The sequence below is a fragment of the Glandiceps talaboti genome, chromosome 14 (genome assembly GCF_964340395.1).
Source record: "Glandiceps talaboti chromosome 14, keGlaTala1.1, whole genome shotgun sequence".
Taxonomy (NCBI): domain Eukaryota; kingdom Metazoa; phylum Hemichordata; class Enteropneusta; family Spengelidae; genus Glandiceps; species Glandiceps talaboti.
In genome coordinates this window covers 5,933,492-5,959,314 of record NC_135562.1, presented here as the reverse complement: position 1 = coordinate 5,959,314, position 25,823 = coordinate 5,933,492, and the positions used below count along the sequence as shown (strand labels likewise).

Genomic DNA, 25,823 nt, shown 5'->3' with positions numbered 1-25,823 from the left:
AATATCATTACCCAGTAGTAAACATGATATCTGTGACATCAAATTTAGACAACCGAATAAATAATTTGATGACAGAATTTTTTTGGTGTGCCCATCAGGATTGTAGAAAAATATATAACTACACATATCATGTACATTTCAATATAAACCTGTCAACCATGTGCAGAAATGTATGTTAAATTATTTATCACTGCTAATACATTTTTAAAAAAGGCCAACTTTGAAGAAAAGGATTAAACATTACGTGTGAAAAACAGTTTGACAAAGCTTAAAAAAAGGCTAGCCCAGAACAAACGAATAATCCTATGTAAATCCTCATGGCCCCATAAGACAACACTAATGTAAGAACCAAGGATTGAAACCCTGGCCTTTTAGGGTGGGATAATCTGACAGCAAAGGTTATATGTACACACTGAAAGTCATCAATACTCTCCTTTGAAAAATATCTTTTAGTAACACAAACATCATAAACATTGAGTAAATATTTAAAAAGACATGGGTAGGTCAGTAGCTAACTACATGTATATGGTTGTTTGCTGGTGTCCATTTTTCTGTTGTTTTTTAGTTTTAATATTGTTAGTTTTTAGACAGCACTTTCCTACACTATCAACCATGGTATGGACCTATGATGGCACAAGAGCCCTTTATACTTCCTGAGCTTTGGGGAGCATACAAACCATTGTAGCCTCTATAGTTTATAATTAAAGCATTCACATTGCAACCCCTATCCTACCAGATCCCCAATGACACAGCTGGGATGATTAGTGATGATCCAAAATTATGATAAGGTCATTTTTAAACTCACTGCAAGGTACAAATCAACATAATATGTCTACTACATGAATTTAATATAAATGCTTATTTGGATAAAAAAAATTGTTGGACTCAGTATTGATTAATGTCTGGTGCACATGTCAGATTTTGTTATGACAAGTCATTTGTTATCGGTGTCACAAATATCCATTACAATCTGTCAATATTTTCCATTTAAATTTAGTTTCTGTCAGTATTTTTGTAATTGTACGTTGCTTTGAGCACAATGGGACACAAGCGTTATTTAAAAGATGTGAATGATTGTAATCAGTTTGTGTCTATATTTGTTGTAATTGTACAGAGCACAATGAGCATAATAATTTAATATGATAAAACACTAAATAAATGATATGAGAATAAGTGTTCATCACTGACTCTGGATTCATACTTAGGATTGCAATTTCTACTCAGAGAGTCAAAAGAATTCTAAGATAAGGTCTAATAAAAAAAATTGTGTGGTTCCGATTACACTCAATTTTAAAATAGGTGGGATAGGTAGATTTTTTATTTCATTATATATATATATATATATATATATATATATATATATATATATATATATATATATATATATATATATTTTTTTTTTTTTTTCATGTGTGAGTCTAGTTTAGGTTTTCCATTGTTTTTCAAAGTGTCTCTGAGTTATTTATTTCTTCCTGTCAGATGTACAGCCATTACAGATTGGAAGAAGAATTTTAAAATGTCTTTTAAAGCTGATGTCAGTTTCCGAATCCTATTTCTTGTGAGACTTCACAATTTTTGCAATTTTACTATTTTTTTCTTGAATATGTAAAAATAAAGTGTAGGGTCGGCAGTGTAAAACTTGGTGGGGTTGGGAACCAAACAATTATTTTTAGGCCTTATAGATAGAATAAGTAAAAGATATAACAGATATATATTATTTTACTTTTAATAGTATATGTCAATATTTTTATACTGACTTGTAAAAACTTTGCAGTGTGTTTATCAAATTAAGTGTCACTTCTAAAGAGATTGTACTTAGTTTGGTGTTTTTGTTAGTTTTTGGTTTTTGAATTGTTGTTATTCTAAATAATAGGACAAATAACAAGCAATTCCTATACATTTGTCTGAAAAAGAATATGATGAATGGTGAAAAGAAGGAAAGTTTGAAAAAGGGGGTAATAGTGGAGAGGCAGCAATAATGGAAATGAGAACAAGAAAATGATGAAATGATGACAATTATGGAGAGGGAAAGTTTAAAAAGTAGGGAGGGGGAATGGTGGAGTGGGTGACAATGGAAAAATGATGAAATGATGAAAAGAGGGAAAATTTGAAATGAGTCACTGTGGAGGAAACAGTGGCAAGTGGCCAGGCTACTAAATGGAAACTACTAAATGGAAAACAAGGATAGCTAGGACTGTTGGGGAAATGCTGGTGAGAGGATTGCAATAAGGAAATGTCAGAAGTATAGATGAAAAGTGACTATCTAATAATAATTCTACCAGACTCACCATAGTATTATTATTCTGTTGAGATGAGACTTCAGGATGAATACATAATTGTTCTCTAGATCCAATAATAGATACTTTAGGTCTGTAAACAATAAAAAATTAAAACTTTAAAACTGGTTCTAAATAAAGGTAAACATTGGTTTGTGTATATATATATATATATGTATGTATGTATGTATGTATGTATGTATGTATGTATGTATGTATGTATGTATGTGTGTATGTATGTATGTATGTATGCATGCATGTATGTATGTATGTATGTATGTATGTATGTATGTATGTGTGTATGTATGTATGTATGTGTGTATGTATATGCGAGTGTATGTATGTATGTATGTATGTATGTATGTATGTATGTATGTATGTATGTATGTATGTGTGTATGTATGTATGTGTGTATGTATGTATGTATGTATGTATGTATGTACGTATGCATGTATGTATGTATGTATGTATGTATGTATGTATGTATGTATGTATGTGTGTATGTATGTATGTGTGTATGTATGTATGTATGTATGTATGTATGTTGTACATACGTATGTATGTACAAAGTATGTTTGTATGTATGTATGTATGTATGTATGTATGTATGTATGTATGTATGTATGTATGTATGTATGTACATTGTATGTATGTATGTATGTATGTATGTATGTATGTAGGTAGGTCGTACATACGTATTTGTGTGTGTCAATCTGTTTGTCAATGTGTTACTCTGTGTGTCATTACTCCCAATGCTATTCAATAGTTATCTTTAGGTGAGACTCTCTTCACACTTCACTTTCGCTCTAAGTGAAACATGTTTAGTGGGTGTTTAGCTAGCAACAGTCATTGTGTAATATATTCTTACCTGTATGAAGTGTCTTTCAATTGTTGCACTGCTTGTGATAACTGTGAATGTGTTCTTGATGCATAGATAATCCTGGGTTTGTCCATTAACATACCTAGGTAGTATAGAAAACATTTGTATGGAGATAAACAATACCTTATGGGACTCTAGCTTGGAGCAACTATATATCTTTCATCCCAATATGGTTGGCATCTGATTTATTCAGACAAAAGCTATGGCATTGCTTCAAGCTAGATTCTGATTACAGTAGATAATTTTATCTCTTTACATCTAATGGAGTCAGTATCATTTTTTATTCCACAATACATTGTAGTATGCTCCCAAGAAAAGAAAAGACAAAAACCAATCTGATTAAAATCCGATGTAGTGGTGTACATGGTGCAAATTCTTTTTGGCTGTTACATTTACTGTCATTTGTTCTTTTGTGAGCACTCATTACATACATCTCACACAATTTTCCCGAGGCACACGAGTGCTGAGTGAATTCAGTCAACCAATGAAAATGCATAATGTGCCGAAACATGTAGGTATAGTACTTCTTAGTGCTCTGTTCGAAAAGAGTATGAGCACAGAGCGCAAACAACAATCAATTTTGAACATTGAGTGTTATATTATAAGACGGATTCTGGTTGTCTCTACTTGTAAGTACGACATTGGGTTCAAGAAAACCTATGGTATTGTGTTAGATGTATGTAACGAGTGCTCACAAAAGAACATACGACAGTAAACTTGACAGCCAAAAAGAAATCGCACTGTGTACACCACTACATTGAATTTTAATAAGATTGATCTTTGTCCTACCAGGTCCCCACTGAAATTCATGCCCTTACATAAACAAAATGGTTTTATAATCTAAGTACATTTCTGACTTCAATTGTCATTTACAAGTCTTTAAGACTGTTAAAGTATGATATGAACTGAAAGCATCGCCAACATGTACTTACTTTTTTTTTATCTAACTGACCAACCCATCACTTTTGAAGTGTTAGGATGAGAAAATGAAATTAAGAAGGGTCATCATAAGGCTCTTTTTTTTCAGAAAAGGTTATAATCGTTAATTTACCTTCCTGTGGTCCACCCCAACCTCCAGATGCACCATATAATTCTTCTGATAATTCTTTACCATAGCCATCACTAAACATATCATTGGGATCATTTCGTCGTAAAGACTGTAACTGCTGGTCAGCTACATATGCCTGTCTCCAAGCTAGCGTTGCACACAATAGACAGAGTGTTTTACCTGTCCCTGTTGGACTTTCAAGAATTCCATTCTTTTTCTGTAACAATTTAGAACATTTTTAGTTTTGATAAATAGGCAATAGGAAAAATGTATGAGAGTGGAATGATTCTTTGGGTAAGACCAGATAAATCTAAACTCAGTGTCCAAGCACTCTCTCCCAAACCTAAATCATAAAATGCATAAACAAGTGTTTGAATCAATATTTAAAGTTATTTATTTTTATTCATATTTACGACTGAAAATCATCGGTTGGATTAGCTGTAATTTCAACATTATATTTGGTTTGTTTATTTATTGGGATTTTTCTGTACCTTTTTAACATTTTGTTCCAACTTGTAATGTAAAGCCCCGGAAAACACTTTTTTTTAAAACTAAAAACAAAAACAAAAAAAACCCCAACCCTACATTGCAGCTACTGGATTAGTCCTGCTTGCAAATGGAGTACGGGTCTCGATGCAATGGCAATAAACACGGAGAAGGAGAGAGAGACATTGTCAGAATCGAGTACTGACTTACATGTACTCCTTCTGCAAGCAGGTGTACGGGTGGACAAAATATCGAACGTTTCGTGTAGGGTCTTTATGCTCCGAGTCGAAGGGCTTGTGCCAAAGTTCATGTTTACCTCTTGTAGACCTTGGATGACTCTGGCCATGTAGTCTTCTTGGCATTTGTATGGATTGAATGGGAACTCCACGTCCACACCACGGATCTTCAGCAGTGGCATGCTTGTTTATCTAGTTATTAACTCCGTTGATCCTACCTACAGGAATAAAATTTGTTTTCAATCAATGATTGAATCGCCCACAATAACACATTGTATTTCGATTACCACCTGCAAATCCGGAAGACCATGTTATTTGCATGCTAAAATACGCTATTCACGATAAAAACCGAAACATGCACGTATCCGAGTACAATGCTGTTCATTATTTCATACGTATAAGATATTTCAGTTACCTCTTACAACATTTCGCCATGTGCATATTCTGATTGCATGCAGCTGCGATCCTTCTGTCAGTCCGCCATATTCTACCAGCTGATCGCTTCGGTATGCTCACTAATAAACAGGGTATATTCCTCAAGGCATAAGTGTTGGTGCCGAAACAATGCTACTCTTTAAGATTAAATAACTATGGCAATATTCTTGTAGCCACTAAAATATGCATCATTAATTGCGTTCCGATATTTCTACATCTGTAAGCTCGCTTCCTTTAACAAGGTAACTTCATGGAATGGTTGTTACACCTCTGTGTAATATGGTATGGTCCTTAGCCCTTACATGTCGCGCGAAGCAAACTTTTTCACGGTCCTTCTTGGTCAATAATAGGCAATTATAGAGGTTTGGGGAAAATGCAGTCATTTTAAAGGTCTATTGCTTTGGGGGAAACAATGAATTTTGTATGAATTTTACAGATAATTGTCACAATTAAACTTGTTTCAAAGTTACCACCTCGTCTGTATTTTGACCAATCACATGTCGCGCTTTCAGAACTCGACCAATCAGCTTAGATCACGTGATATTGGCTTGACAGATAGCAGAACACGTTTCACAGTCGCGAGATTCAATAGATTTGCGAAAGGTAGGTTGTGCGTACGTGCTTCGCATCCAAAAAATAGATGGAATTAGGTTTTCCGGTCGTACAGCAACAAAGTTCTGTCTCTTTTACAGTATTCTAGAATTGCGTCTCTGAATGTGTTACAGTTTCTGCAAATATTTGTGGGCTTTTGGAGGATTTGAGCATGAACGAGCACAATTTGTTGTCCAGCCCGCAGTGACGTGCACGTGAATTCATCTTCTCAAATATTCTCTTGATACCAAGAATGAAACATTTTGGTAATGATGCATGTGCATACATAAATAGTCATTGCCATCGATTTCGTAATGTTTTTATTAGCTTGCGCAGTGATGGGAATTTTACCCCAAGTCGTAGACGTTCTACAACAAAATTTGTGAGCCCGAAGAACAACACGATAGATAATAACGGCGCGGTTCCTTTCACGTGCATTGAAATTTAAATATTATGTAACAGTTTAAATGTGGCAATATTCACCTTCTCTGAATATACTTATAAATCGTCAACCAAGCCTTTGTATAAATTGTATGCGAAGTTCAAAAATGGTGATTTTTTTCATGTCCTATATGGTATTTTCTCGCGGTGAAACAGGTTTATATTGTCAATGCCTCCTTTCATAATGTTTACCATTGCTAGAAAAAACTTGCACAAATTAAGAGACGGTGATTAATTTAGTAATTCGACATCTTCCATTTTGCCTGAATTGGACTCATATTTTGAAATCCACTGTAATAAGATTATTAAGAACATGGGCATTTTTCTTTCCATTTTTTTTTCTATAATTTTTTAAAAACATCTTGATACATCACAGTTTTTCTTAAAACTATTTGTAATGATGTGTCAAACCTTGTTAAATGTTTTCATAATTTTTGTACTAATCAAATCAAACTAATGTTAGTGTTTAAAACTTATAAAATTCCTAATTTTTGTCAAGAGTGCTTGTAAGTTGTAATGATGTGTCTAATTCTAGTTTCTTTTCCATGGGTGTTACAGCCCTTCACATGCACATAGTGATCTAACTTTACATCACTTTTGCATGATGACATGTATTGAACATAATGCTCATTGAATGGGTATACGCAATACACAACACATACAAATTATGTGTTTATTAGGTTTCCATGTCTTTTTGCCAAGTTACTTCCTATGGGCTGTTGAAAATTTGCAAGTGTCAGACAGTATGTGACTTGAATGCATGTTTTGAAATACAATTCTGTAGGGAAGGGTGAACAGATGATGAATCATTCATAGATGATACCAAGAAAGATGCTAGCATTGCTAAGCTATGATGCTACTATTCATGGACATTTCAGCAAAAAGAAACAAGCATTTTAGTAAATTGATGATTGTGATTGTGAAAAGCCACAATAAGAGCCAAGAATCTCAATCGCGCGAAATTGTACCTACTGGGTGTCGTCTTCATGCATGGTGTTAAAGGTCACACAGTGACTGCATTGTCAGTTAATGACACCTGCGATAAAGATGATTCATTATGGAGTTGACAGGCCATCAGTGTCATCTATATTTTGTAATGGATGAATCCTTTAAAAACTTAAAATCTTGCCAAATTTATACAAATGAAGATATACCACTTGTCAGTATTGCGAGAGAATGAGTATTGAAATCACACAGAATAACCATTTGACATTAATGAGCTGATCCAACCTTCTGTATATGGATTGATGAAGGGATGGTTTTCCAATGCAAATGAAACAACAGTGTAAGCGCGACAAGTTTACTCTACTTAAAGTCATACCCCCTAGGCACGTCAGTCACCCATGGCAATATTATCAATGATGCTTGTGTATGCAATATCAGTATCAAAGATGACATAAAAATGAACTAAACTCAAACATTTTATGAGGAATGAATATTTAGAGAAATGTATCAAGGTGATTGTATTTTCTCTCTCTTCCAATTCTGTGGTGAAATGTGTGTTGTTACCCAAATTGGAATGTAAACAGACGATGTTGTCAAGTGATTCCCCTGGCAGTAAATATTCAAAACCTCTGTTAGGGTTTCAGTCTTAATTTACTTCACAATTTAATTGTTCATGTTGACATTTCAGTGCAGCAGACGTTTGAGGTACATTCAAGGAGTTTGATGTAATGAACTACCTGTGGGTGCAGTACAGATTTCTAATTTCGCATGATTACATCTCACCAGACATTTTTTTCTGTAACTTGTACACACATGAATGGTTTTAAGAATTCAGAATAGACCCTTGCCTACACAAATATATTGCACATCTAGCGAAAATTTACAGGGGTTTGTGTGCAGGCCTCAATTTGTCTGCAGACATGTTCGTCTTCATTTGATGTTAATGTATTCTTCATTCACATGTGAGCTGCTTGCCTACTGCCTAATACTTATCTCACAAACTAATAAATTCATCTCAAATCAACCAACCAGCTGCCTGCATGTTGCATATTAGATGACGAAGCAAGGAGTCATCAAGCTTGATAATGCCTGTATCCAAATCGTTGAATATTAATATGCACATTGAGGTCGTCTAAGGCTTGCATTATACATGCCAATCACATAGATTTTCCTGCCTATAGCTCCTCTCTGCCTGTCTTTTACTGTGGATGTCTGGGTGTGGAGTCGCTGCTGCCATATTTTCATCATCTCTGTCCTTTTATTCCCTAGTTCCTGGTAGTTTCTAGGATATTTCTTCTCTGTAGGATTTCTTGTCTTCTAGGAGTCACAGTATCTGTCCAAAATGCGAAGGTATATTTCTTCCTCTTTCTTCTCTATTTTCCGATAATCACACGTTTTAACGATTGGCAATGGGCTTGTCCAAAATTTCAAATGTCGTTATTCTTCTCTTCAGATTGTTGCTGTTGCTCAAAACTAACCACATTTCATTAGGAGTAACAAATTGTTTATTGTCAAATCTTGTGAAGTGTGAAAAATCCAATTTATTTCATTCTTGACCATTACGGTAAGTATATCTGTATTCTACACCTTATGAATAATATATTACGCTTCGGACATTAACTCAACCCGACCCATCTTTGATTCTTTCTTCTTTTTTTTACAGTTTTCTCTGTCCGTTTTCGACGAGTGCCTTAAACAGTTTTACCAGGCCTTTTGCTTGCTGTTTCTACACAGAAATCAATATGCCTTCAAGTAAGTACAGTCAAAATTCATTCTCCATAGTGTCATGAAAGAGTAAATGAGATGCAAGGTCTTGAGTAGAGTGAGTAATCCTGGACTTATTTAGAAGTTTTATCATTTCCTGTTGCAATGGTTTATTAACCAGGTGAGGCTTAATTGGGTAAAAATGAAAGAAGTTCTGATATCTGAATGAAGGTCTAGAAAGTCCCATCTAAAAAATTTCCTCCTAGGAGCAATGATACAGTCCTTGCCAAATGACAATATATATATAGACAGTTGTCTGGAGAATGTTGAAGCTGATATCCTTGATAAATTTTAGATTATTTAAATGAATAAGGTTTCCCTGCTCCAGTTGTCGCATACAGTTTGATTACAATTCCATTAAGGATCATAATTCAATTTGTAATGTTGGTTTCGAGTAAAACTTAATGCAAAGAAGTGCTTTACTAAGCGTACAAGTTTATACACATCATCATTTGGCAAGTCTTCAAAAATCTGTCTTCTCCATGTCTTTTAAGGATATTTAATGTTATGGATGGAAAGTGTATCATATTTCCATACTTTTAACATATATGAAATAGTGAGGTGTGTTTTACATACTGAAACGTGATGATTCATCTACCATATCTCGGCAATTAAATATTTAATATGAAGAATGTGAAAATATTGACAAATTCATCCATTCCGCCTTTCCAAAAATGATGTACACTTTACCAAATAGAAGAGTCAAATATTATGTCATAGTTGATCTAGAGAGTCTCAAAATTAGGTTCAATTTAATGCAAAAAAAAAAAGTCTAGGTAATTAGATGACTAATGTAAAACCAGTATGCATATTTTCTGAATCCCCTTTTCACCATTTCTATTCATAAATAGATTGTCCACGGTATCGATTACATGATGAATCATATCTAACATATTTGAATTCAATCCGTACATTTTCATTACAATGTTTTATCCTTATTAAATAACAAGCATAGTAATGGGTTATTTATACAGACGTAGCTACAGTGATAATTATTCTCTCATTGAGGATTCGTCAGGCGGAAATGTAATTGCGACAGTTTGAAAAGACTTAAGGTGTGGCTCTTTGCAGAGTGACGATAACAGATTGAGGGAGGAATTTAACATGACATTCAACGTACCATTTTATGGCTGTCCCGGCTCCCTTTAAAGAGACACTGTTGCCATGGCAATGACATAGTCAAGGAAACTGAAATAAGGATAGATGTGATATATGTGCTCATAGAGTAGTACCTAAGCAAGGAGTAGACTTTCCTGTCCTATTTATATGCTAATTACATGACACTTGTTCAGGAAGGTCATGGGAAATTTTACCTGCCAACAGTTATATTCACTGTGATTTCACAATCAGAAGCGACTGAATTTAGCAATTTTGTGAAAGGTAGTGTCTGATCTACTTATTTATTAGCAAATGATTCACAATACAATATACAGTTACATGACACAAGGGTGAAATCAGAAGCTTTAGTATTTTTTCTTATTTATATAAAGCATGAGAGATTGCAATATTGTTACTAAAAGAATTATCAATTAAAGTGGTGAAAATTGATAAAAAACCTATTTTTTGCAGACAGCCATTTTGTAGCAAAGCATGATGGGAAATACAGATCTTGAGTTTTTTTTAAATCCGTGAAGTTGCTTGCTTTGTAGACTTTTATGCTGACACTTTAAAAGTTTAACATCCAGTCATAAAAAAAATTAACAGTGTGAGAAACATTAAGAGGGCTTCACTAATATATGTAATATTTTGTGATGTGGAGTTGTTCATGTTTACTTTGAGGAAAGGCATCAGAATTTGTAAGTGTAGATAAATGTATTATAATATAGAAATTTCCTTACACATTGCGGAATATTACATGCATACAGAGAATCATGATTTAAAGCAAGATCTTCCATTTTCCAAAAATGAACCTTGGGATTAGTAATACAGAAATATTACTTTTCAGTAGTCTAGAAATGTGTGTCACTGGGTTATATCTTGCATGAGTTGGGTGGATGGACACACAACTCACTGATGCATTTATCAGAATCTCATTCCATGGCTTATGTACCTGTGTAATATTTTATTGATATAGTACCATCAGCACAAACCCAAGATGTTGAGGTGATTGCACATCATAAGATGAAAACTATCATAGGAAATTAGGATTTATCAATTGAATGATCTTTACAGAAAAAAATGTGGAAAAAAATGTGTTCTGCCTCTTAGTCAGCAGTATTTTTCCTGTGGGAGATTGCATGGACTATCGAAATTGAGCTTCTCCCGGTGAGGAAATTGAATTTATTAACCTAATGATGATATGATATGACATGATGTACCTGTGTTTGCAAAATGTCATACATTTGTATGGTCATGGTGCAAAATTTGAAAGAAATGAGGTTTTTCTGTTGGTAAATTTCAATCTCAAGGGTATCTAGAATAAGAACATGCCAGGAGTTTTTGATGTGATGTTACACTGCCAGTGAAACAGTATCTAAACATCTTTTACTCATATTTCTTGAAAAAGTCTGCAAACATTTGTATTCCCATGCTCCATCTAGGTACATTGTATTATGAGAGTAAAATAAATATGAAGGAGTAATTGTGTAATATAAAACTAGAGGTTGATAAGTTTGCAGACTGTTAATAAATGAATACACTGTATCAATCAGTAACTAGATGAGAATCATCAGTAGAAGAAATCCATGTTTATTCTCAATTGGTGCATATAGCATGACAGTTGAACAATTAAACTTTGATTACAAACTCTCTTCTCACAAATTAATTATTCATTTTGATATAAATAACAGTGGTAAATATTTGATTATGTCTACCCATGAGATGACAGGTGTACAGTATGAATCAGTTCTTCTCATCAGTTGTTTTTCATGCAACATAATGAAGACAAGATAATGTTCAATTATAACCATTCAATGTCGCACACATCAGTAAGTTTCTTTGTAAACAGTTTTATTTATTCTTTGATCAAAATAATTAACCAAATATTTTGTTTTGACTTACACGTCAGACGTTATTTGCATGTAATTGATAATTGAACCATGTCTTTGTCACAAGTGATAATGATATCCGGTTTATATGTACAATATGTAAGTTTTACTTTTTAAGGCATAGAAAAACCAGGTATACCATAGATTTATTGTTCAGAGGAAAAAATTATCCAGCTGCCCAGGATTTGTTTTGTCATTCGTGCACAAATTGGAATTCCATTCCAAATCAGTGACTCTCACCTACTGTAGGTGTGAAGTTGTGAACTCACTCGCAGCTTAGAAGTAAGCTATACAAAGATTTTCCACATCATCATCATCCGACCTGGAGGGAGGTTGTGTGTGTGTGTCATGTGTATGCACAAACGTGTGTCTGCATGTACCATTACCTGCTACTACAATTTGCAAAAAGACATGTACATGTGCCTGAAGCTGGTTGCCACCAACACATTTCACATTGTACCACTTTATCAATATCAATATATTGACAAAGAATAATGTAGTTTCGAAAGTCACTTAGATTTTGATTTTATATTGCTACCAACTCATTTTCAACACAAGTATCTGCTTTAATTATTTGTTGATATTTTTAAAAAAAATGGTGTATCATCTATCAGGTCATAAATATGCTAATCCTGCAATGATTCATTTCATATTTACTGAATTGTGAATATTTTACATATTCTGATCAGCTGTGAACATTGACTGATGGGGTATGTTCACAGGGGAAATTACATATAGATGACCTATTATTGAAAATCTGTCAAGTAGGTTATAGATATGATTTGATTAATTATGAAAATATTCAGTGAATGGGAGTTAATGTTCACGATTATCTTCAATGTCTGTGTGAGGTCACAGACCTTGATAAAGGTATGATACAAAAGGGTGCGTACATTTATGTGGAAGGTGGTGATACGTAATTTAAATGGAAATTAACTGATTAAATTAGAATTATTAGTGACATCGTTTTCATCAAATTCTATATATATGGATGAAAGGGAATCATTTGTATCTTTTATTTGGAGTGTAAACTGTGTTATTGAGACATTTAAATCTAATGAAAGAACATGATTTTCAACGTACAAGGATGTAAGTTTTGAAAATTTATAGTTGAAAAAATTATGTATGTATGCACAGTGGCCTGTTTGTGAAGGTGTGTGGCTTCAGTGTAGTAGTAGAATGCTTATCCTTAGCCATTACTGCATGCTCACTTATTGTGTTAGTTAAAAATCACTTAATATATTTATGAAAAAATGATAACTTGTAAGTTGTAATTTATGATCTTGTCATTTGCTCATTTTCCAGTCACTAGATTAAAGCAAACGTGCGATTCAAATCAAAGAGAAAAACAAGATTGCGGGCTTCACACTATTACCATATCTAAGAAAAGATTACCAATTAAATGCAAATAATTGTTGCATTTTTTATAGCTGGGCGATGGAACTTAAGTGACAGAAAAAAAGACATTTATTTTTGTAAATATTCACATTTACTTGTTTTACTTTCAACTTGACTCTGATAAGTTAGTGTGAAGCCATAGCAGATAAATCATAAAGATATGGGGAACCCTACACATATTTAATGTTATAGTCGTAGGAAATAGGTCTTATATAATAGAACTATGTGATTAGATCACGGCATTTCTTTGAGATTGGGACTATGTCATCACCTTCCATTGTCAGCAATATGTCTGATCCAACATGCAGGACAAATTAATAATTGCTTAGTTCCCACTCTCATTTACCTTTCCATTGTCAAAGAGATAGCAACTTGAAAATATTGACAGAAAAAATGTGTTTTGTAAAATGTGTTTGTAAAATGTTTTGTAAAATGTGTAACACTATCTAGAAAATAGTATAAAACCTGAAAGATGATAATGGCGGTCAAGTAGAAAGAGTTGTAGACACCCTTGAAAAGATAAAGCTAAGTCTGGCGTCTACTCACTTGTAGTGTAACAATATTCTCACATCGTGAACAAATAAAAGATTTGTGTCATTATAACTAATGCCGGATACAAAAAGATGTTATATCGGCATGTACAAAGGAAATGGATAGAACTTGAAAGGATAGCTGGCACATCCAATTAGTCAAACTAGCAGGCACACCTAAGTATGGTAAAATCATACTGCGCTGTAATGAGACTAAATGAGACTACATTTATTGATTGAAATCTGTTAGTTTCACTCTGTCTACCCGCTAGCCTTACAATAAAAAACCCAACAAAATATATGCCGAATCACAAGACTTAGATGCATTTACCATCTATCGTTTATTCTAAAACATGATTGGAGGATTCTAAATATATCTATGTTCTTTTAAACGTACAGATTATTTGGTTATCTCTGTCATGTTTCAATTCTTACACAACAAGAAAAACAAAGAGGTGTAACCCTTTATGGTAGAATGCACCTCAGGGACGAATTTTTCTTTGGAAATCAAGATTCTTAGAAATCTCTCCAAACTCTGCCATATATGGAAGCTTGTTTCTGGTCATTGGCAGCCATCTTTGATTTTGAAATTGATTACATTTTGATTACATTTTGACCTATCTATTTCAAAAAATTTATATGGTGAACCCTGATTTTTTTCTTGTTTTCAACTGAGAATGGGTTTGAGTTTTCTTGAGCAAAGTAACAGAAAAAGTTTAAAAGAGTTTATTTGCAAGGTGCATTTTGCATTAGTAACATGGTTTCTGTAACTATGTAATTACACCCTAAGTCAGTGTAAGGCCAATTTAATACCATTAATAAAGGGTGTAAAGCTCAGTTAATAATACAGATTTAAATGTGCATGGAAAGACTAGTATTATTCCATTTATGACAATTAACACATCTGATGATATCTGATATTTGTAATTTGTCAACCATAGTCATTATGATTTTGTACTCCTGCATGCTGTTCTTTTGAGAAAATGGTGCTTTCATCAATAAGATGGAGTTGATATTCCTGGCCAGATGAGTTCTGTATTTCCCTTGGAGATGTGTATCAGTAGTATATCCATGATTCACACTCAAAGGGATATAATAACCACAGTCGGTGAATAATTGACCAAACTGAATCAGGTAGTGCGAAGTATTCCTTTAGAGTTTGTGTTTCTAAAGATTATTGAGGCAAGAAAAATCAGTAATTTTAAGGTATGAATGGTGATTTAAGTGGTTTGGGATTTGGAAGGACTTCAGGGAGTAAACATGATGTGGCTTAGGGAGCAACTTTCTTGTTGGTTGTCTCAAAGATCAGTCCAATTAGAATGAAAGCACTGTATGTGCAGCACTCCCATTTAGAAGTATAACTGCCATCAGGCTCTTGACACTAATATGACTAAGTCATCAATTTTCCAACTGGTTTCGTGACAGCTGATGATCAATCAAGTCAGTGGAGGCGTGGGATGATTTCAGCTCCGTCTATTTTGTACTGACTCACCGTTTGTGTTTTGAGAGTTTTGTAAAATGTATTTTTAAATTGATTTAGTTTCAAGTAATATTGAGTTCTGGTGATAGACGGATCGTTAGTAATGGAAAATGAATTGAAAAGAGTTACTTCAGATGTGCTTAACTAATAGATAAAATTGTAAACCCCTCCGGACAGTCTTGGGATCCTTCAGTTGGCCATAATTTTTCAATGACTTTGCAATAAAAAGTGAAAATACCCTGCAGTGTCTTGTTTAATATCTGAAATCCTGCACAGCATGCTCTTTTGTACACATCAATCCATTTGAGCTCTTTTAGAGTTGTATAATATATAGTAATATATAGTCCGAGAAAGCTAAAGTTCATCACTACATTTGTTCAGGTAATGGAAAATTTAAATCCTGTAAATACTGTTAACATGCTGACCTTACAGCTTTTAGTACATTACTTTTCTGTGTTAAACGTACTAGAAGGTAGTCTGAGAGCTTTTTGAAAGGTTTTCAAAATGAATACAAATGCTTTCCGTGCTAAGCTAGAAACATTACAGTGCTACCAGGTCATCAGAACAACTCTGAGTTAGCAGTTTGTATATTATGTAACTCAAGAATTGAATGTTAAAACTATAATATAACAAAGTAAGATTTGTACCTCTCCAATGTTGAAAGTAGTATAACCTTAAAATTTAGTCATTTACGAATTCATAATATATGTAGCTGCTGTTAACTCTGTGCGAAAATAAAAGATAGTCGATTTCTGTGAAAACAAGGATGGTGAACCCCTAACTTTGAGTTTGAAAAGACCAGGAACAAACTTTCATATGATAGGTTTGAAAGATTCAAATACAATGTTACTTCAATTTTCATGCATATTAGCTTTTGAGACGAATACATGTATGATGTGCTTGTTCACACATCCTAGAATTCATTACATATGTCCAAAGGAAGATATGCAGATATAATATGTAAAGAGCTGACACTTGACTCTCCTTGGGTTATAGGGGTTACAGGAAGACTTAATCCTCTTCACGAATAAATATTCATGGTTAATGATATTGATAGATACATCACTTGCACATTTACTTTGAAATAGTCAACACAAACTATGTTCATTCTCACTTTCAACCGAAGCATTCCTTTGCCTCAGCCGATCAACAAAGTCTGAATCTGGATAGTACCGGTAGATGTGAAGGGAAGGGAAGGAAAATAAGTTCGGTCTTTAAGATATATGTTCAAATCTTTTGTACAATTACTATATATTATAATGACTGTAAGGCTTAACGAAATGTTAGAAAAGGATTTGCTTGTCTCATCCCTCCTAAATCAGCCAGTGTAGAATATTAGTACGTCTATCAATCTTAACGATAACATTTAACTAGTTTTGATTAAGGTGAACCATAAAGATGGCCTAGGAGATGTACAATTTATCAATCCTAGATAATGGTACAGTTTGAGATGACACAGTCGATCATTTGCGATCTTGATTGATAATAACTTGCATCTATTCAGAAGTCTAATTATAGTTATTGAAGGCATAGTATTACCGAAATGTTTTATTTTGAGTGACTTTTTGCTATTAGAACCTAGCCCCCTCCAATTAGCCAAATTTTTTCATTAAAAAGTAAATTTGTAAGTTTTTAAGTAGAAGTGTGACACATGACTTTTTCGTCAGTCCACTTCATTATTTTTATCACATCAGATGTGAATTTTGTAGTGGTCATGTGGATGACCAATGGGTAGTTATATTGAATTTTTAATTGTAAAAAGTTTGTTATTGTACATACAATAACAAACATTGAAAAAAAAAATTAATGTTTTGCAATTTTTTGAGTTACAAACAAGGAGTCAGTACATGTTTCATATTGTTTTTTCAAGTGTAAATACTCAGTAGAGTTATTTTATGAATTAAAAAAATTGAAAATGAGTTCCCATTTGATATCCATATGCCCACTTTAAAATATTCTAGCTTAAATGAAATACATGTGTGCATACTAGCATTTGATCATACACTTGGACTAACCTGCATCATATGAACAGGTCCAATTGCAATATATAGTAGATGTCATCAGTGAGCACTTAATATTATTCATCAACTTCTGATCTTGTATTCATCGAAAGCTCTTCAGTATTTTAGACAAGCTACAAATGGAAGGCTGCATCTCAAATGAAGATATTTAGGTCATTGATTCTATAAAGTCACAGCAAATACTGATGTACATGTAGGAGTCAAAGTCTTATGGTTGCTGTGGTTGAAAGGCATTCTGTATTAACAATGTCATAAATACACTCTAAACAACGATCTCAAAAAAATTAATATTTTCTTTTTCTCTTTTGTGCAAGTAGCTGAACAAGAAGTGAAGACCACTGGTGGTGTGGCCTACGAAGTCATCCTATCTGAACCTAAGACGAACACTATCAAGAGACCCACATCACCAACCAGTAAGAAATTGGATACCTCCTTGGAGGAAATCACCTGCAAACTAACAGCAGCTGAGGAGAGAAGAAAGGTGAATTGTACTTAGATTGTATGCTACTCATTGTAATAGACCTGTTGCTGGTTCCAAGATGCATTGCACATCTCTCCATACAATGCCATGTATTGAGTATGCAGTGAAGGGTTTGTATGTGCTACTCAGGGGGATGGTTGGCGCCTGACCGTACCCTTGGCTCACCTGTAAAATCACTCTGTCATTGATGGCGTTTTGTCTTTGTTCTACAAAATCACTTGCAATCAAAGAGGTTAACATGTCTTCCATCATTTCCTGATGAAAATGTCATGTTTAACGTAATGAAGACAAAACAAGACTAAATGTAACAACATAAGTGACATTATCTTGTTGTGTATTAATGCATCTTGGAACCAGAAAATCAACTATAATATTGTGATGTTTCACTTTAATGCCCACTGTAGTTCTTTGTACATGTCTAGTAGTTGTAAGGTCCTGCCCGGATTATTTTTTGTTAACACAGTTATACAAATGCTGATCTTGTACTACCGGTAGTCTTCATCAGAACTGTGGATGACCAGCAAGCGTACTTTTGTGTACCCATTGCAACAGCTCTATATGACATCTTATGCTAAGTATACCGGTAGACAAGAAGTGCTAAAGGATGCAAAAATTTGGATAACGTACACGACTGTGCATGGCCAGATGGTTTTACAGTGTTGTGTTTGAACAGACGGGCATTCAACCCCATATTAGACACCTTGTATCCTATTCATAGTAATTTTTTGTCCATGTGAATAAAATTTGGAGCAGAGTTTAAGATCTGCTTGAGGAAAATTCAGAACAATTTGTTTAATTAAGAATTACGTAAAGCAAAGTGGATAGTGAAATGTTTTAAATTGGAAAAAGTAAACATTTGTGTATTTGTTGTCAAGTGTGCAACATGATACACACCATTATTGTTGTTTATCAATACACCTATCTCAAGTGTGTGCCTGAAGCCCATAAGAACATTAGCCGAAAGTTTGATTCCACACTTTACATTATGTTATGGGCTCCATGCACATACAATAAGATTTGCACCACATGTATATTTACATTTTTCATAAGGCTTATATCCCGCAGTAAGAGTCAGTTTGAGGAAGTGTTTTAAATAAATTTATGACCATAAAAAGTTTCAACTCTATCATCTTATAAGTGTCAACATGATTCATTTAACTTATTATTATTACCCATTAAAGGTGAAAGTAAAATCAAAATGTCACACTTTGGTTTTTGTTTGTGTCAAATATATCACAGAGTCTATTCTTGAAAGTATGTCCAAAATTTGCCTACAGCCCGTTACAACTTGATGTTCATGGCTCTGTTGTCAATAATAGTACTATGCAGAAACCACTAAGAAATTGCTTATTCAACACTTTAAGAGATTGCAATTTCTTGCTACATTTTGCCGCAATGAGATAAACCATTTAAGCATACTGCAACTAGACACAGACATGCAGGCGCCAATGTTTTGATGTCTGGATTTGATGTCTGCATAGTGGCATGTTAGGTCATTTCATTTTCACAAAATGCAGCAAGAAACTGTATTCATTCAATCTTGCTATCTTAAAGTGTAGCATGTGTATGATGTACATTGTAAACTCGCAAAGCTATCCATTTCAGCTTGCCTAACTTCGAGTACAATTTTCCCTCAATTTTTCTCCAGTCTCTTGAAGCCCAGTTACTGAACAGGCTCGCTGAAGAAAGAGCAGTGGCTCAGGAAAAGGCCTTCAAAGTCATGCAAGTGGAGAACAACTTTCAAGAAGAAACCAAAAGCAAACTGGATGAGAAAATGCATATTTTCGAAGCAAACCGAAGTGCACATTTTCAAGCTCTTCAAGAACGATTGAAGGAGAGAGTAAGTAGAACTATTATAGCAATTTACATGTAGACATTATAAGTATGGACATAAACTGGACACTAGTACAGTGTCTTAAAAGCCATGATTAACAAATTGAGTAATCTAAGACTGATTCACCATACTTAGATAAAATTAATAATTTGAGAATACTTTAATCTATTTGACCTGAAGTAAATCAGGTAATCCATCTGAAGTAATGTGATTGGAGGATTTCAATCATGTGATATATATATATAGTCATATGATTGGAAATTCCAATCATGTAATCCATCGAAAGTAATGTGATTGGAGGATTTCAATCATGTGATACAGATATCATATAGTCACATGGTTGGAAAAGTTAAATCATACAATCCCATCTGAAGTCCAATGATTGAAGGATTTCAATCATATATGTAGTGACATGATTGGAAAGTTTTAATCATGTGTAATGTGATCCAATACTTTGAGGACCCTATCAATGTCATTCAAAGTGAGATTGGTAGACTTCCAATTTTATAACCCCCCCCCCCCCAAAAAAAAAAAAAAAAAAAAAAAAATATATATATATATATATATATATATATATATATATATATATATATATAATTATATATATAATATTTATATTATATGTATGTTATTATATATAAACGCAATCAAGATAATGTGCTACAAAGCCATGTTTTCTTCTAATATAACAATAGCATTTAATCTATTGACCAAATCTTATTTAGTTATCAAAACCAAGCTCTATGGAAATAGGTGTCCATATATCTCTGTTCCCATTCTCCTCGGAAATCGTTTGATAATTAAGTAATCCACAGCAGAATACGTAGCTTTGCAACCACACCATTTGTTTAAGAGAAAGAGTGATAATTTGTAACATTTTATAATGCTAGGTGTTTCAATAGAACAATTTGAGCAAGATATATCAAATTGTGTATTGTTTATTTTGCCTGTAATCAAATTTTAAGAACATTTGCCATGATTTGATTATCTGTGAGTTTTAAACTGTTTCCATCTAGACATCACAAGACTGCATGTATGTTACTCTGTATTCATTAAGGCCGTCTCAGGTGTAGTTGACTCGTCTGATATTATTGATCCCTTTGGACTGCACAGACATGATCTGCACACACAAGAAGCTGTTTCCACTCTATCAGAGCATAAATCCTCCCACGTCAATTATACTGTGATGTTGGCAGGGTCTTGTGATTGGCTGACCACCTGTTAAGAATTGATCGAATATAAAGGTCAAGGTTTTATTTATACTGTCTTTTAACACGCTGTAGGTGTGGCAGGTACGACTAAGAAACATGGCGCCATGCTAATCCATTGACTGAAAGTGCATTCCACTATTTCCTGTATGTCTTCAATGCAAAATATTCCTTACTTTACTTGGTATGACCGGATATCAAAATAAGACATTTGGAATCCTAGGTTCTTTGTTTTCAAGAAATGTCAGATTGACCTAGAATGTGGGAAATTGGCATTGATTTATGTTTATATTCACTTGAAATTATTTTGACGCAATTTACTTGGCATATATTTTATATTCCGTAGTCAGCATATTGTAATTCACAGGATTGTGTAAACACACTTACATGTACATGCAGTGTTATAAATCATCAGTGACTCAAGATACGGTTGAATACTAATCAAAAGATTATACAATTAACGGGGATAATGACAAGAATAATGTCACTACTATGACTAACTTTTCCATTTACAATTTTAACATGTTTTGAATGTTTAATTCTGAACAGAAAGGATCTTGTAAATAGTCTGAGATACAATGATGGTGGATTCTTCTATTAAGCTTATTTTCCCAGAGCTTTTCAATTTCAAGCAGAAAACATCAGATTATTAAATTAATGAAAGTGCAGTAGTGATTTCCTCAACTAACATACAGTATGTCCCTCCTTCATCCCCAATATTACATGATGTTTATCTTGAGCAAACTAAATCATGAACACATTGTCCATCTTAAAATGCATCTCGTCTTTAGCATCTTTTTTCCCATTTGTTCTGATGAAGTACAGTAATCAGAAAGTTGAGAGAATTGAAAAGTGTAGGCTGTAAAGGATAATCAGTCTTTTCATTCTTCCTAATTTTGATGATCTGTATTTGTAGAGTATTCATTATATTTTACATGGAGACTAGCCAATAGATATTAACATGAAGTGTAAACTTAGTAATAGTAAAGTTAATTTATTGGATCTACTTTTTGAAGCGACCACGTAGCTTTCGTCCGAATCGCTCAGCATATTGATGTTATACCCTTTGGTCAGCTGATGTAAGGTGTGTAGTCGCTTTTAAAACTAGATCCCAATAAGGTAACTTTACTATTACAACAGTTACTATAAAAAAAAAAGAGAGTCAAGTATCAATTTCTATTCTACTATGTAAACTCGTGTAAACTAGTGAATTGAAAATGCACGTTAGCAAAATAACTGGGAGTGGGATTAATGTCACATTAAGGCTGTTCTTGTAACCTTAAGATGCTTGAATGAGATCTCTAACCTGTTCAGAACATTTTGTTGAATTTGTGACATTCAGACGTAATTTGGGGTCAAGGGTACCCCCTCAAGTGCCCTTTATATGTAATACTAAATGTAATGAATCATGCAAACAGTGATTCATACCTAATATTGTATTGATGATTCACTTATTTGTCACTGTGTTAGCAGAGGTTTAGGGGGAATTCAGCTGTTTTGAGTATAATACTGTGAAGTTTTGGGGGTTTTCAAAATGCTATGAATTCAAATAGTAATTAAAATTAGTTGTTAGCTTATAGATTTGATTTCAAAGTTTACTGATTTGCATAAAGATCATAAATAATAATCTAAGACAATTGAAGGGGAACAACACTCCAGGAAATAGAGACATTTCATAAACTATGAGTTCTGGAGAGTCAGTTCATGATTTTATATCACCTATAATTACTTGCGATTTCAGAGAAGCATCAAGTAGATCTTGTGCATTTATAGGGTATCTTTGCTATGGGCTTTTGCATCATGGAATCAGCAAAAATAATATATTCAAGTTGAACACTGAATATTCGTGAGCCCTATACCCTAACAGTGAATAAAAAAAACAACCGCAACCATAGTTACTGCATACTTATCAGACAGATTTATTGAACACATTAAGAAATATCGATTTGTACTTAAACCAGCTCATTGCAATCCCTGGGAGTGTAGTCAGCCGTGTGCAGACAGAGAGATTATACAGGATTACATTATTGTGGCTTGTAAACCTTTCCCAGACAGCTGACTTTACCAAACTAGATCCCTGCATAATATTAAGGTGCCTCATCTGGGTGATTAGTAACACAAGTGTTTCGATAACGTTTTGAGGGTTAATCTCATGAGTGGTTGTTTGAACATCTGAAGTAATGTAAACTTGTTTATTTTGAGGCATAAAGACTTTGGCAATGTAGGATGTGTCAGGTGGACTTTAATTTGATAGACATGCATACATGCAGTGCAAGGGGGAAATTAGACACTTCTGGCCCCTAAAAAGATAATTGTTTCTGGTCATGGTATTTTGTCTAAAGTGTGTGACAGCGCAATTTTCTTTTTTTGAATTCTCAACAAACCTGTCACTCTGTGTACTATTTATGACAGTTACTGTACAATTCTTTTATTAAGTACTTTACAGCAGGTGTGTATGTGGGGCAGATTTCATTTACTTGTTCATGATTGGCTCTGCAGTTGTCTTCACTGAAGTAGGGAGGGTTATTTTTGTGTTTTCCACCGGATCTGCGACTGCATGGGCTGGACAAACACACACAAAAAAACAAGATTAACGTGGGGTATTTAAGTGATGCACATGCTGTACTGACTAGAAACAATTCTTTTTTCTTTCTTTTTTTTTTTTTTGGCCACTTGTAAATAACTTGTCCGGTCAATCTACCATATTTATTTATTACATCCCTTATGTATCAGGGCTCACTAAGCATGTTAGGGGCAGAAATTTAGAATACATACACTACTAAAAAATTCACTGCAACCATTGTTGACACCTTTCGTACCAGTTGAAAATAGAAATATGACAACTCTTCAAGTTGCTGCAGCAGAACTTATTTCCACAGAAAAGGCTTTTGTGCATATTCAGCTGAAATATATCCAGCCTCCAAAAACATACGACTACAGAATAATTGTTTTAAATAAAGGCACATACATGCACATAGTAAGCTGAAACCCTCAGTACCCCAGCATTATTTCATACGTTCATGTAGTACAACCAAGTGGCACAAAACTGGCTCCTGTCATTCACATACTAACCTGACAGGTTTACTGCAATTTCAAGTGACAGTTGCATACTAAGTACAACAGAAGAGCACTTGATGCTGTTGGCAATAATTCAAAGCGTTGAAATCACTGTCAGTAATGTTTGCGTTCACTTTATCTCTCCACAGGAGGTTCGTGGCCAGCAAGTGCGTAGACACAAGAGGTCTTTGAGCCAGGAGAATGCCGAGAACGGTAACTAGGAGAGCGCAGCAGCAGAGAAAATGATTGATATTAATATCTACATGGGCTAGCAGTAATCAACGTTAATAACAACTCAATTCATAGTCACACATTCATCAACGCATTATATCCACACCGATATGGGAGCCCAGTACATAAAATCTACAACAATCAACACAATACATTAACATTTTGCTCATCATGGCTTATTTAGGAAAATTTATCGTTGTCTAGTTGTCTCATATATAGAAGAAAAAAATACATGGTATTCCACTGTATAATGTTCTAATAATACATAGTAGTGTATAGAGAATGGCTATAGTATTAAGTGCATTTTATTGTAAGATAGTGCTGCAGATGTCACCCGCGGAATGCATCCCGATGTTTCTGTTTGCACATTTCCTCCATCGTTGTTTTTTCCTCTCCAGTGTAGTGATTTGTCTTTGTAAATGTTTTCCCCAAGACGTCAGCAGTATGTGATGTGTTTTGACAATCACTGATTGACACAGTGCTGGCCCATTGTAGACAACATTGTTATTTGAAAGTATATAAAATGCCTGTATTTAGTGTTTGATAATTGTTAATTACACTCCTTCGGTTTTCTTGTTCATATTCAGATATTGTATTCATAAGTCGTTTATTGAAACCAAAGAATTTATTTCAGAGTTATATTTATTTATTAGGAGCGTTTGTTTACAGAGATTGCATTGTATTAGTTTAAGAGTCGGAAGTCATTGCACATGTATGCTCATCCTGATATTTCCTGAACTTCCCGGAGTTTTGTACAATAATCAATCAAGGGATTAGTAAGGAAAGGGGCCGGGATGACTTTGGCTGATACACAGTAGGTAGCTATTGGCATTTTAAATCAAAGTGGAGTATTAGCGAGTCCACAGCCTTCCAGATTTGACTTGACACCAACTTGTGCTTCCCAGCAGCCTTGCCACCCCTGCCTTCAGTGTATTTTGAAACATTCCCATCATATTTAGTCAGAGGATTAGTCCATTCTAAACGATAAGAGGGGTGTAAGGGTTGACAGTAAGGGGATATACCAAAAGTGAAAGAAAATAGAAAAAAAAGGTTAATATCACTGAAATATGACTTTATGCAAGCGGAAGGTATGCCTCAGTTGGTATCAATCTTTATGCAACTCTGAAATCCAAAAGTTTTGTATTTTCTCTTTTGTAAGAGAGTTCTTTTGTATTACGTTTTTGCATTTGTTTCAAGTCTGCATTCCATTTATGGCTAGCATATTGCTGGCATTGTTAACTGAGACTGTTTGACCAATAAATGATGTTCACTGCCTATAAGTTTACTGTCTGTAGTTTTTTATTTTGAAACGATGAGAGTGTTGATTGATTTTGAAATAAATAAGAGTGAATTGAAAGAACATCACTTCTCTTCCGAACACGTCCGTGTTTGTTTCTCGTTTGAATGTTGACAAGAGCACCAGTTTCAGTCAGCGCCAAGAGTTGCGTTATTCACGTAATCCGAATTTGACATCTACAATAAAGTAGTTGCCTC

At 34.1% G+C, this 25,823-nt stretch overlaps 2 protein-coding genes across 4 annotated transcripts in view; one reads left to right on the top strand and one right to left on the bottom strand.

The window, feature by feature from the left end:
- LOC144445879 (regulator of telomere elongation helicase 1-like) overlaps window positions 1-5,413 on the bottom strand; it is a 47,494-nt gene extending 42,081 nt beyond the window's left edge. The window contains exons 1-5 of the mRNA XM_078135521.1: window positions 5,342-5,413; window positions 5,007-5,144; window positions 4,208-4,421; window positions 3,145-3,238; window positions 2,289-2,370 (exon numbers count right to left, since the gene is read on the bottom strand). Coding sequence (XP_077991647.1) covers window positions 2,289-2,370; window positions 3,145-3,238; window positions 4,208-4,421; window positions 5,007-5,108 — 492 coding nt within the window. The 5' untranslated portion in view covers window positions 5,109-5,144; window positions 5,342-5,413. The remainder of the gene's footprint in view (window positions 1-2,288; window positions 2,371-3,144; window positions 3,239-4,207; window positions 4,422-5,006; window positions 5,145-5,341) is intronic.
- Window positions 5,414-8,508: 3,095 nt separating this feature from the next.
- Window positions 8,509-25,602, top strand: LOC144445514 (stathmin-like). Of its 3 annotated transcripts, none has more exons than XM_078135098.1 (5): window positions 8,509-8,688; window positions 9,002-9,090; window positions 17,836-17,999; window positions 19,648-19,839; window positions 24,248-25,602. In XM_078135098.1, the coding sequence occupies exons 1-5, from the start codon at window positions 8,681-8,683 to the stop codon at window positions 24,317-24,319; spliced, it is 525 nt and encodes a 174-aa protein (XP_077991224.1). In that variant the 5' UTR covers window positions 8,509-8,680; the 3' UTR covers window positions 24,320-25,602. The 3 variants fall into 3 exon arrangements, with proteins under 3 accessions (XP_077991224.1, XP_077991223.1, XP_077991225.1); XM_078135097.1 differs by having other exon boundaries at window positions 17,833-17,999; XM_078135099.1 differs by having other exon boundaries at window positions 9,002-9,099; window positions 17,833-17,999.
- The last annotated feature ends 221 nt before the right edge of the window (window positions 25,603-25,823 follow it).

Bases quoted from the DNA above. Each gene is read 5' to 3' on its own strand.
- LOC144445514 (XM_078135099.1), top strand. The intron at 18,000-19,647 runs GTGAATTGTACT...ATTTTTCTCCAG, and splicing joins CAGCTGAGGAGAGAAGAAAG to TCTCTTGAAGCCCAGTTACT. The intron at 19,840-24,247 runs GTAAGTAGAACT...ATCTCTCCACAG, and splicing joins AAGAACGATTGAAGGAGAGA to GAGGTTCGTGGCCAGCAAGT.